Source organism: Eptesicus fuscus, chromosome 2, assembly GCF_027574615.1.
Source record: "Eptesicus fuscus isolate TK198812 chromosome 2, DD_ASM_mEF_20220401, whole genome shotgun sequence".
Classification (NCBI taxonomy): domain Eukaryota; kingdom Metazoa; phylum Chordata; class Mammalia; order Chiroptera; family Vespertilionidae; genus Eptesicus; species Eptesicus fuscus.
The window spans coordinates 44,509,008-44,522,823 of record NC_072474.1 but is presented as its reverse complement, the minus strand read 5'-3'; the positions used below and the strand labels follow the sequence as shown (position 1 = coordinate 44,522,823).

Genomic DNA, 13,816 nt, shown 5'->3' with positions numbered 1-13,816 from the left:
GATTAAACAGGGAGATGAAATGTACCCTTGTCTGACACTGTTGCCTATAGGAAACTGAAATGGTTGCTGCAATAAAATTTCAATATGCTTCAATTTTTGAAATTTGGAGTTTATAAAACAGTGCTATTTACATTAGAAAAATATCAATTCCTGAATGTTTTCAAATAAGATCCCATTATAGATTCAATTAAATCTTTTGGATTGATGTATGGTTCTCATTCATGTAATGGAAGTAAAGTGTACTTCCAAGGATTGTGAAGATTAGAAATAATATCTAAAATTCTCTGTGCTTAGCACACAGTGTGTGGAAAATAAAATGTACATAATATTATTTACAGTTGTATTCTGTGTTTATTCATTTACCTATTAAGCTCCTATTAAATTCCAGGCATAGTAATATGTTCTTACTTGAAAACAAATCAACTATTCAATATGTTGTTGCAGTTATATGCTTTTTGTTTTTTATTATATAATATATAACTTATCTATTACATAATACTTAGTTGCTATAGATCCAGACTTGATTTTTAAGCATAAAACTTTAAGACTTTTTTTTTGTCGCTTCTGGAGAAATGTGCTTATTTTTAATATGTTTCTCTCTCTCTCTTTCTCGTGTGTGTGTGTGTGTGTGTGTGTGTGTTATAAGAAAACACCTATAAAACTCGTTGCCCTTTTCATATGTGAAATGTTTCAATTTATCAACACCAAGATATATTAATTAGAATGAGAATGCAAAAAAGTCTAAATGCCTACAATATTAAAACTATGACTACTTTGTTTAAACTATCTTTGAAGATTTCCAAGTAATGAAACCAAGGCTTAAGCATTTTCTTTAACTTATTTATTCCCCCTGTAATATTCCTAAGCAAACTGGCATGTCCAGAGAGGAGATGCACACTCCCATCGCTCTATTCAGCTCCTAAAGTTCATGGTTTTGTGTGTTGCTTCATTTCAGGAATGTAATATGGAGTAACAAGGGCTGTGTCCCAGAAGCTCTGGGGACCCAGGAGATGATTCTACAGAGACTACCTACGTCTTTAAAGCTCATGACACAAAATTAACGAGCAAAGGAATTATCTAGGTAGACATGGAGAAGGAAAAGAAGGGTTTCTTTGCCTATGTTATTTGTAAACTTAAAGCATGTTGAAAAATTAAAGACACAGTACAAGCCCAAAACATAAAATTTGTACAAGTTTGCTAATACTTAATATTTATTTTAGGAATCACATTAGTATTTTATGAGGAGAAATTGCCCAGGGAGAGTAATTTTTTTAACTCCAAGATCATTAAGTAACATTTTTAATCCCCTAGGAAGAAAACATCAACATCTGTATTGGGAAAGATAAATTTTGTTAAGACTCAATAGTACTTTGCATTTTCTCTCAGGCATCTCATTAATTTTTAGATATCTCCATGGGTAGATTATTACTATCCTATCTCATTGACATTTAGCATTTATAAGTGCTTATGGAGAGAATAGTTTATATAATAGGTAAAAGTCTGTTCTCAAGGTTCTTATGCACCTTAGAATTGGCAAATATACATGAACCTTAATTTTTAAAAAAATTTCTACATTTCCTAAATCAAAAACTGTAACATAGCATGACATTGCTTTCCAGATGTTTTGTTTGTTTGTTTGTTTTAAGTGTTAGGACCAGTCTCATAATTACTGTTTCCTAGATTTCTGGGCAAATGAAATCCATCATGTTTTATTTCAAATCTGGTTCTTGGAGCACGTAGGGACCTTTTTAAAAAAATATGTTTTTACTGTTGATAGTATTACAGATATCACCTTCCATTTTCTCCGCCTATACTCCCCTCCTCTCAGCCTCCTTCCCCCCGCCCCCCAGGTCTTCACTGTGCACTTAGGATCTTCTTTATAGTAACCCACTGTCAGAAGAAGAAGTTAAGAGGATTGGCAAATTAGTCAGCAATAGATTTGCAGGGACAAATTCCTCAGAGACTGTGCATTTCCTAGAATATGGTTTCTTTTGCCTGTGGGCTTTAATACTCTTTTATATATAAATCAGCTCTAGGTTAAAAAAAAAGTAATTAAGCTCAGGGAAAAATGGTTTCCATGGGCTAAAAAGTAGTTGCTTTTAAATTACATGAAATAATTTTTCTAGTCTAAATAACCTTTTAAAGAATTAGCAAACCATGGTGCATATGTGTTATGTTTTAATAAAAGAAATATAAAACAATATTAGAGATTATTTGCATTATTAAGTGGTTTTTTAAGACAGTATCTTAGTAACTATATACATTTGTTATAATGGATTATTATCTCTTTATTAAAAAAATTGAGAGCCAAAAGCTTAAGAGTATTTGACTATTCTGCTTTTGATTAAAAAAAAAAAAGGAATTTAGAACATTAAAGGAAATTTAGTATGTTTAAGGTTTCTTAAAATTTAGGGTACACTAATATTTCCAATACACTTAACAGAGTTAGTTGCATGTGTACTTTTTAAGGGCTTTTAAAATAAAAATTTCTCTAATAATACCATCTTCCTATTACTACATGCTTCCATGGTGAATGCTTTCAAAGAGTGCCATCTAGTGTTAATTTTTGAATTGTGATTTATGGATAAGAGCATGGGGAATTTTAGACCCAGGAAATGTGTAAATCAAATAAAAAGTTACAATTAACAAAAGTCTTAAGGACTATGGCTTGAAAATACCATCAATAATTAGACCTCAAAATTGTGTATGTTTGCATCTTTAAAATAGCGAGTGTGTAGATTCATCCATGCATTCATTCAATAAATATTTATTGATTCCATATATAATATATATAAAGTCAGGCCCTGTTTTAGGAATAGAAGTGAACAAAATTTCTAGTCATGGAACATTTTAGTTTAGACAGACAAAATAAATATAAGGTGTCCCCAAAAATGTATACACACACTTTGAATAATTCTAAAGGCAGTGTTTAGTAAAATACATTTCATTTTCAAAATTGAGCTATTAGCTATTATAGTGTGTTACATTTTTGGGGGATACCCTGTAGATAGCATGTTGCAACAGCGATGAGAGCTATGAAGAAAAGCATAGAAGGCTTTTTATTTTGTTTTGTTTTTTTCAGGGAGGGTGTGTGTTGGGGTTCCAGATTTAAATGTAGTAGCCAGGGAAGATCTCAGAAGTTCATATTTGAGTAAGTGTCTGAAGATGAGAGAGTGTTCCAGGCACTGGAATCATCAAGTGCAAAGGCCTTGAGGTGAGAATGTATCTAATATCTAACAAGGCACTTTGGCTGAAGCAGTGAGCAATGGGGAGAGTTGATATGAACTCAGAGACCAAAAAAGAGGATTAGATCAAAGAGATCTTTGTACACCATTGTAGAAACTGCCTTTTCTCTGAGTAGGATAGGAAGATATTGGAGGGTTTGAACAGAGTAGTGGCATAATCTTACTTCATTTTTGACAGGATCACTTTGGCTGCTATGTTGAAAATAGACTAGAGGGGGAGGTAGGATGGGAAGCACTGTTAGGAAGCAAATGCTATAATTAAGAAGATAGGTGATGGATTAGTTGCACACCCCCTACTAGAGATAAGCCCACAACTTGGGCATGTGCCCTGACCAGGAAGCAAATCTGACCTCCAGTTCAGAGGTCGATGCTCAACCACTGAGCCACACTGGCTGGGCCAAAATAACTTTTTAATGGACTGGTTATGGAGGTGTGAAAGAAAAGAGAATTAACAATGACTCCCAGGTTTGGGCATAAGCAGCTAGAAGAATGGTGTTCTGTTATCTGAGACGGGAAAGACACATGAGGAACAGATTTGGGGGGTGGGGGAAAATAAGGAACTTGATTTTGGATATGTTAACTTTGAGCTATCTCAGTTATCAACATCTAAATTATGGGGAAACTCAATTATTTTTCTCTTGTGACTCAGCATGCAATAGCTTACCACATAACAAAACCCACTTATTTTGGGAGAATCCATTTCTCATGAGGAAATAAATATATCCCCCTTGATTATTATGTCCTAGGGTCATAAATCAGAAACAGTGTGGGAGGACCAGCACTGTCAAAGCTTCTCAAGGCTTATCAGCCCCAGACAACTCTCAGTATTCTTGGTGATTTCCTATTTTCCATTCTATTCATGTCTTGTCCTCACCTGTAGTGAAACCTCAAAGTACTTGATGGGGAGGGCTCTATTGCAAAACACCTGAGTTTGCTCATTTTATTTATTTGCTTGATAATCTTCACCAGAGGATACTTTTTCCATTGATTTTTCTTGAGAGAGTGGAAGTGAGGGGGAGAGACAGAGAGAAAGAAACAAGGATGTGAAAAAGACGCATTGATTGGTTGCTTCCCACACAGGCTCCAACAGAGGCCGGAATGAGCCTGCAAACAAGGCATGTGCCCCTGACCAACCGGGAATCGGGAATTGGAATCGAACCTGGGACCCTTCAGTTCACCGGCTGACGCTCTAACCACTTAGCAACCAGCCAGGCTGAATTTGCTCATTTTAAAGGAGCTCAGTATAAAATCATCCCAAAGATTAGTTAATTGCACAGGTGGAAATCTTTGTTTTGGAAGCCATTTATTCAGTACAGGAACAAATTCATGTAGAATCTTATCACAAATCCTTGCTGATTTTTAGAACATGCTTTAAAAATATTCATCTTTTAGCTTCTAAATTATTATATTCTAAGGCCTATAACCACTTCAATTTATGCTTTAGGTGATCCAAATGAAAGAAGAAAATGAAAGGCATTAAGAAAAGTCTTGCAGAAGAATATCTGTACCTGGACTTCTCTCACCAAATAGAAGGATGCATTTTTCCACTTCATACATCTGTGACTTTATTTTTGTTATCATACTGTGACTGCAAAATCTTTAAAGTTTACTTAGTACTCACAAGAGAAAGTACAGATGTTTCACTACTTAAAACTGTACTGTCACAGGATGTCGAAGTACAGATTATTTCAAAGCAAGAGCTTCCACCGATAGTCCAGAATTGCTGTTTACCTGCAGTAGTAGAAAGACCAGACAATTTCTGTAGAGCAGGACTTGCTGTTGTACTGAGACACATAATCCAGAAATCATATGAAGCAGACCCCTCGAAGAAGGAAGTTTTGGAACTTCTCGGTTTTAAAAAGACTTGCTTAAAAGCCTGTGCTGAGGTAAGTATAATGTCTCTTTTCTATTATTAAAGCCATATAGAGATGACACGTTCACTTAAACATCTAACTTTCTACTGGAAATTAGAACTTGATTTCCTTAAAAAAAAAAAAGCCTACACTAACCAATGAAAAAAAGTGGCCCCTCATGTATGCCAATAATTCAGTGCAGTATTGAAAAAATATGAATTTAAGATTTAATTAATGAGGCTTGGAGATATTATTTAAGAGCATTACTTTTTTTTTCTTAATCTTTTAATTACACTGAGGATTTTTAAAGGGAACTTTTACATATGAACAGGAGTTTAAGTAGCAATGGTTTGGGAACCCACTTTTTTGGGGGTGGTGGTATACTTTAAAAGCTTTGGGAAGTAAGGATTTATTTAGTAAGAGGATACCGGTGGAGAGCATATATTCCAGATACATGAATGCTAAACCTCTATTGTTTGATGTTATCACTTCTGAAGCACTGTAAATATGTCTTCATATAGCATAATAGCCTAGCCCAGGAATGGTTTACATCAAGACAAATTCACTAAACCAGCTTTATTTCCCAATTAGAAGTTATTTCCCTCAAGCTGTGTTGAAAGTAAAGAATTATTTCATGTTTTGCTTTGTAGGTTAGTCAGTGGACCAGGCTCTGTGAACTCACCATCCCTTTAGCTATTGAGAATTTTCTCAAAGAATCTTCTGAGCAGCGCCCAAGCATCCCTGCAGAAATACTGCAGCTGGAGAAAAAGCTTAGTGAGCCTGTTAGAGTGCACAACGATGACAAGCTCCGTCGGCAGAAGCTGAGGCAACAGAAGGCTGCCAGAGTGGGGCCTTCCGGTGTCAAGGAAAAAACGAAGAGCAAGGCCCAGAGACAGGAAACATCTGATGAGTTGGACCCTTCGTCCAAGAGCCTGGAACTGAAAGTGGCATTCTCAAAGCTCACAGTACAGGAAGAACCAGCTGCTCCCACCAGGGAACCGGCTCACATAAGAAAAGCAAAGGCCTCTGACCTTCCCCCTCTGGAGCATGTGTTTGCAGAAGGCCTTTACTTCACTTTGACAGACATCGTGCTCTTGCCCTGTGTCCATCATTTTTTGGTAAGATTGATCTGGAGTGGGTACATTACTGTGAGTTTCAGTGTATAAAATTGCTTAAGTTTGAATCCCAATTCCACTTCTCATTATCGTTATGCTCCTGGGCAAGTTATTAATATCTGTCTCCATTTTCTTCTCTGTAAAATAGGGCTAATAATAGTACCTATCTAATAGGACGAGTGTGAGGAATAAATGATAACTTGTGTAAATTGTGGACAACAGTGTTTGGCACATAGTAAGCTCTCAATAAATGTAATTATCATGACTTTAAATTTTGAGTTGTTAAAATGTTATCAGTCAATTTTGTTACGATAATTAATTTCAAATTGCTATTGTGGTTCCCTTCTAATACTAGAGGTTCCACTGTTAAAGCACTTAAAAGTCTTGTCAGCTAGCCTGGCCTGTGTTCTTTAGTGGTTGAGTGTCGACCTATGAACCAGGAGGTAAAAGTTCAATTCCCGGTCAGGGCCCGTGCCTGGGTCTCAGGCTCTATCTCTAGTGTGGGGCCTGCAGGAGGCAGCCAATCAGTGATTCTCTCCCTCATATTGATGTTTCTATCTCTCTCTCCCTCTCCCTTTCTCTCTGAAATCAATAAAAATATATTTTAAAAAATAAATTAAAAAATAATAGAAGTCTTATCAGCTATATTTTATAATTAAGTAGTTACTTAAAATACTAATTTAATTATGTTGTTATTAAATCAGAAATATTTTATCATCTGTATGCCTCTCTGTTGACCATAAAATTACATGGAAAGTTTTCTTTCCTACTAGGGGCATGGAGATATATACATTCCCCCACTCTCCATCCCCTCCCTGTATGGAGGAAAAAAGATCAAGGTTAAAATAACATCAGAGTGAACATGGGAAGCTATATCTCTCTGCAGCTTTCCAGTTGGTTTTCAAGAGCTGCATTTTTCCTGCTTTGAAGTATTTTTCCTTTTCCCTACTAAGTAATCAGGTACCAGATTTCATTTTCATTATATATTACCAACACTTCAGGTATCTCTACTGACAGGTGAGAAAATACTTCTAAGGAAAATCTATATATTTGGAGGCCAGAGCTTCACTAAGGTGGTATTAATCAATTGGCATTTTCTTAAAGAACATTTCTCTTTTCTTCAAAATGGAAATAAGATTGGAAACCAAAATAACTTCTGAATTAAAGGATATTAAAAGTTTCAGGAATTGTTTAGGTGTTGATTAGTATTTTAAGTGTCATATGTATTATTCATATTGTCCATTGAGCTGGGTGAGGACAAAATATCTGTTTTTGTTCCTTGTCAATGTAAATTCTCTGATGACTGACTTCTCCCCTCTATTACCAACTTCAGTCGTTAGAGCAGTCACTGGTTACATGTTATTCTGTTGATGGTCTGCTTGAATAACTACATTTGCTTCAAATGTCATAAAAGTTGAATCAAAGTGGCACATCCATGAATTCATTTGAGAAATATATTGAAAGCCTACTACTATAGGCATTGCTATAGGCACTAGGAATATCGTGATGAGCAAGACAAATAAAGTCCAGCCCTCTTGGAGTTAATATTCTCGTAGGATAAGATAGAAATGAACACGTAAACAAAAAAATAGTACATATTTAAATAATGTAATTGCTACAAAGAAAATAAAACAAGGTGATGGAGAAGATGAGTATTTGCTTTCAAACTCAATAAAACATAAAAAATTGGATTCACCTGCATGAAGGTAATTTTAGATCATTATCCAGACATCCATCTTCAGCTAGTTTGCATTTGATTTTAGCTTAATTTAAATACTATTTACCTGATTAGGGTCAATTGAGGTTGAAGTATTCCTAATTGAGAGGGGTTTTTTCCTCCTCTTTAATCAGGCAGTACATCTATTGACTACCCCTGAGTCAATCTACCTAATACTACAGAGAGAAACTTGTTTTCATCTCAATTTTAAATAGGGGGAAATTTGTACACTCAGCCTTTTCTATTACATGCATCCTATGATTAAATTCTTCTCTTGTCATTTCTAAGTAAGCTAATTCTTAAAATATTTTCTTTCGTTTGCTTGTGTTTTTCCTGGATCTGTACCTTTTCTTTCAGGAATCAATCTTTCTTTGCCAAAGCCTTGATGTTATTTAAGTTATATTTATTTTCCTCTTTTAAGTCATCTTGGGTTATGAAGCAGTCATTTTAGTTCTGTCAGTGCCTATGATGCTGAATCTACGTGCTTGCATTAACACACATTGAAGTGATGGAGTAGCAGTCCTAATGATCAGGATCAAGTTCATGATTAGGAATCAAGGTTAAGTTACCATGTTTGGATCAGAATCAGAAAGCTGAATCTTAAGCTGTGATATTTAGTCACAGAAATAAGGCCAAGAATACAAAAGGGCAGTATTTTCTTACCTTGCTTATTACATTGTTCACCTAAGCATTTGTTGGTTATGACATGTTTTGACAGAGTAGACATAATTAAGAAAATGATATAAAAGAAGTACAAAATGTTTTATATAAGTGATTGGAAAATAATGCAGAGAAGGAGATATTTTGGATAGATGTAGTATTTTGCTTCTCTTTTTGTGCAAACAAATTTTTCTGCCCCTATTACAAAGCCACTAGGGTTTCATTTTATACTTTTGGTAGTATAATTTTTACTATTATTTTAAGAATAAATTCTCTTGTTTTCTTGTCCTTAATTAACTCTGTGATATTTATGATGGTTTTGATCATATCAGCCAGGTAAATTTTTAAAAATACCTTTTTTTTAGGAACAAATTTAATTTTCATTTCATACATTTTTCATTAGCCACTTCCTTAAAATACATCTTGTATTTAACGAATGTGGTGCAGTGCCTCCTGAACTGTCTGGATGTTGCTGAGCAGCCTGGCATGCTGATTAAATGTAATGGATGGTCTGCCACACAGAGTAAAACTCCTCAATTTCTTTTAAATATGAATATAATATGTGTAAACTAGAGGCCGGGTGCACAAAATATATATAGGTAATTCATATTTAAAAGAAATTGAGGAGTTTTACTCTGTGTGGCATAATAATTCATATTTAAAATAAATTTTTTATATATATAAAAGCCTAAGTGACCGAATAACCAAACAACCATCGCACTGACCACCAGGGGGTAAACGCTTAATGCAGGAGCTGCCCCCTGGTGGTCAGTGTGCTCCCACAGCAGGAGCACCACTCAGCCAGAAGCCGGTCTCACATCTCAGGCTCCTCCCCGGCCGCCTGCCACTTCCTGCACTGCTACATCCCTCGGGGGATGTCCGACTGCCGGTTTCGGTCCGACTGCCGGTTTCGGCCCGCCTGCCGCTTCCTGCCCCACAGGGGATTGGGCAGAAACTGGCAGTCCGACATCCCCCGAGAGGTCCTGGATTTCGAGGGGGCACAGGCCAGGTTGAGGGACCCCACCAGTGCACGAATCCGTGCACCGGGCCTCTAGTTGTTACATAATCACAACTTATTTTCAAAAAGAAGGAAAGATACCATATACATCTAACAAATAAGAATAAGTCACTGCCAAGGAGAGTAAAAAAAAGGTGAGGCGATGAGAACATTTTTTATTTGATTAATTTATCACAGCTTAAGCTAAATTCCCTTAGCACATAATTTATTTCCACCCAATTAAGAATTTTGGTGAGAATTACAAACTTTTTTGGCTTTCAGATCACAATTTAGACAGTGTTTTCCAAACTTTACTTCCACAGTAAAATGCATTTTCCAAGATGATTGAGCATATAAATACAAATATACATCTTTATGTTCTATATAAATATATTTATAAAATAATCCATGTTACTATATGCTGTGTACTTTCATACTTTCTATATTTTATTTTATCTTCTTTTTATTACTATTTCCATACTTACTTCCCTTTGACAATTACCAGCTTATTCTCTATCTATATCTATGGGTCTGTTTCTATTATGTTTTGTTTATTCATTTATTAGTTTTTTGAGACTCCACATACAAGTGAGATAATATGGTATTTGTCTTCGTCTGACTTATTTCACTTAGCATAATACCTCTGGGTCCATTCATGTTTTGGCAAATGGCAAGATTTCATTTTTTTAATGCTGCATTGTACCATCTTCTTTATCCATTCATCTATTCATCAACAATGGACACCTAGGTTGCTTCCACATCTTGGCTCTTACTACTAATGCTACAATGAACATAGGGGTGCATAATCTTTTTGAGTTAGTGTTTTTGTTTTCTTTAGATAAAAGCCCAGAAGTGGAATTGCTGGGTCATATGGAAACTCTGTTTTTAATTTTTTGAGGGCTCTCTCTACAGTTTTCCATAGAGGCTGCACTAATTTACAGTTCCACCTTAGTGTGCAAGGGTTCCCTTTTCTCCATATCCTCACCAGCATTTGTTATTTGTTGATTTATTGATGATAGCCATTCTGATAAGTGAGAAATGATATACCATTGTGCTTTTTATTTACATTTTCCTGCTGATTAGTGATGCTGAATGTCTTTTCATGTGTCTGTTTGCCTTCTATATGTCTTATTGAGAGAAATGTCTATTCAGGTAGCCTGCCTATTTTTTAATTGGATTCTCTGCTTGTTTTGGGTGTTGTATGAGTTATTTATATATTCTGGATATTAGCCCTGTATTAGTGTGTCATTTATGAATATTTTCTCCCATTCAGTAGGTTATCTTGTTTTCTTGATGGTTTCCTTCACTGTGCAAAAATTTTTTCAGTTTGATATAGTTCCATTTGTTTTGTTTCCATTGCCTGAGGAAATATATTAAAAAAGATTTTGGTAAGAGTGATGTCAAAGAGTTTACCGCCTATGTTTTCTTCTAGAAGTTTTATAGTTTCATGGTTAACATTTAAATCTTTAACTCATTTTGAGTTTATTTTTTATATGGTGTAAGGGAGTGGTCCAATTTTACTTTTTTGCATGTATCTGTTCAGTTTTGCTAACACCACTTATTAAAAAGACTGTCTTTATTCCATTGTATATCCTTGTCTTCTTTGTCCTACATTCATTGACCATATAAGTAAGGACTTACTTCTGGGATCTCTATTCTGTTCCATTGATTTATATATCTGTTTTTTAGACCAGTACCCTACTGTTTTGCTTATTGTACCTTTGTAGTATAGTTTGATATCAGGGAGCATAATATCTCCTACTTTGTTCTTTCTCGGGATTTATTTGGGGTCTTTTGTGATTCCATATAAATGTTAGGATTAATTGTTGTAATTTTGAGAAGTTTGTCAATGGTATTTAATAGAGATTGCATTGAATCTATATATTACTCTAGGTAGTAATGCTATACCCTTCCAATTATTTCCAGTTACATAGTTCAGTATCTTTCTTCAATGTCTTTTAGCATTCAGAGTACAGGTCTTTCACCTGTTTGGTTAATTTATTCTTCAAATCATTTGCTATTAGTGTATACAAACACAACAGATTTTTGTATATTGATTCTGTATCCTGCAACTTTACTGAAGTCATTTATTAGTTGCATAATAGTTTTTTGGTAGAATCTTTAGGGTTTTCTACATATAGTATCATGTTATCTACAAATAAGGACAATTTTACCTCCTTTTTTCCAATTTGGATGCCTTTTATTTCTTTGTCTTGTCTGACTGATGTGGCTAGAACTTCCAATAATATATTGACTAGAAGTAGTGAAAGTGGGCATCCTTGACTTGTTCCTGATATGTTAAAAATCTATGTTGATTTCACAAACTCCTAAAGGATCATAAAAAGCAGTGTGAAAGATTGAAGCTAATAAATGGTTCCTTGATCATTGTTCATTCACTAAACAGCCCATATTTTTTGCAAGGCAGTGTTTTAAGTGTTGCAGTGTACAGAGTTGAACATAAAACCTGCCCTTAGCCCTAATTGGTTTGGCTCAGTGAATAGAGTGTCGGCCTGCAGACTGAAAGGTCCTAGGTTCGATTCTAGTCACAGGCATGTACCTTGGTTGTGGGCACATCCCCAGTGGGAGGTGTGCAGGAGGCAGCTGATTGATGTTTCTCTCTCATCACTGTTTCTAACTCTCTATCCTTCTCCCTTCCTCTCTGTAAAAAATCAATAAAATATATATTTAAAAAAAAATAACAACTAACAAACAAACAAACAAACAAAAAACCCTGCCCTTAAAGAAAATTATGTGTGCTTATTTAACCTTAAAGTCCACTTAACATAAATATATATACACTTGTGAATTTTTTAAATTAACTTTCTGTGCTATCTGGCTTCTACTTTGGTACTGATTATTGTTAGATATATTTGTAGAAATTTTCTGTAACTTGACCTTTTTACTTATTTACATGTTCATAATCATAAGTCATAATCTATTTGTGACAATATAACTGTTTCTATGGAAACAACATTCAGTGCCTCACAAAGAAGCAAGAACAAACTGATTTTAAAGAAATTGAAGTTTGGTGGTGGTGCTTGAGAAAAAGCATCTGAGCAATGTAAATAAATAAAAGTCGTTAAATTCTCTATCATAATTAACAGAAATAAACTAATAAATGCAACTTCCTGGATGAACCTCAGTAAAATAATGCTAAGTGGAAAATAAAACACACATTTTATGATTTCATTTAGATGAAATTTCATAAGAGGCAAAATTATACATATAGAAAGCAGAATAGTGTTTACCTGCTACTGACCAAGAGAGCAGAGATGAACTGTAAATGGTCACAAGGGAACTTTCTGATATGATATAAGTGTTCTAGTACTAGATTATACTGATAGTTGCACAACTGTATAAATTTACTAAAACTCATTGTTTGAACTGTATACTTAATATGTGTAAACTAGAGGCCGGGTGCACGAAATTTGTGCACGGAGGAGGGGGTGTCCCTCATCCCAGTCTGCATCCTCTCCAATCTGGGACCCCTCGAGGGATGTCTGACTGCCCAGTAGTATCGGGCCTAAACGGGCAGTCGGACATCCCTCTCACAATCCAGGACTGCTGGTTCCCAACTGCTCGCCTGATTGCCCCTAACCACTTCTGCCTGCCAGCCTGATCACCCCCTATCCACTCCCCTGCCAGCCTGATTGATGCCTAACTGCTCCCCTGCCAGTCTGTTTGCCCCTAACTGCCGTCCCCTGCAGGCCTGGTTATCCCTAACTGCCCTCCTCTGCAGGCCTGGTCATCCCTAACTGCCCTCCCCTGCAGGCCTGGTCCCCCCCAACTACTCTCCCCTGCAGGCCTGGGTCCCCCCCAACTGCCCTTCCCTGCAGGCCCGGTCACCCCCAAATTCCCTCCTCTGCCAGCCTGGTCACCCCTAACTGCCCTCCCCTGCAGGCTTGATCGCCCCCAACTGCCCTCCCTTGCAGGCCTGGTCCCTCCCAAATGCCCTCCCCTGCTGGCCATCTTGTGGTGGCCATCTTGTGTTCACATGGGGGCAGGATCTTTGACCACATGGGGGCAGCCATCTTGTGTGTTGGAGTGATGGTCAATCTGCATATTACTCTTTTATTAGATAGGATAGAGGCCTGGTTCGTGGGGGGGGGGGCCAGCTGGTTTGCCCTGAACATTGTCCCGGATCAGGGTGGGGGTTCTCTTGGGGCGTGGGGTGGCCTGGGTGAGGGGCCTGTTGTGGTTTGCAGGCCGGCCACGCCCTCCCGTGACCC

The 13,816-nt window shown here is 36.4% G+C and overlaps 1 protein-coding gene across 1 annotated transcript in view; it reads left to right on the top strand.

Moving 5' to 3' along the window:
* The first annotated feature begins 3,082 nt into the window (after window positions 1-3,082).
* GSTCD (glutathione S-transferase C-terminal domain containing) overlaps window positions 3,083-13,816 on the top strand; it is a 129,760-nt gene continuing 119,026 nt past the window's right edge. The window contains exons 1-3 of the mRNA XM_054726847.1: window positions 3,083-3,214; window positions 4,690-5,131; window positions 5,749-6,216. Of these exons, the coding sequence (XP_054582822.1) occupies window positions 4,712-5,131; window positions 5,749-6,216 (888 nt within the window). The 5' untranslated portion in view covers window positions 3,083-3,214; window positions 4,690-4,711. The remainder of the gene's footprint in view (window positions 3,215-4,689; window positions 5,132-5,748; window positions 6,217-13,816) is intronic.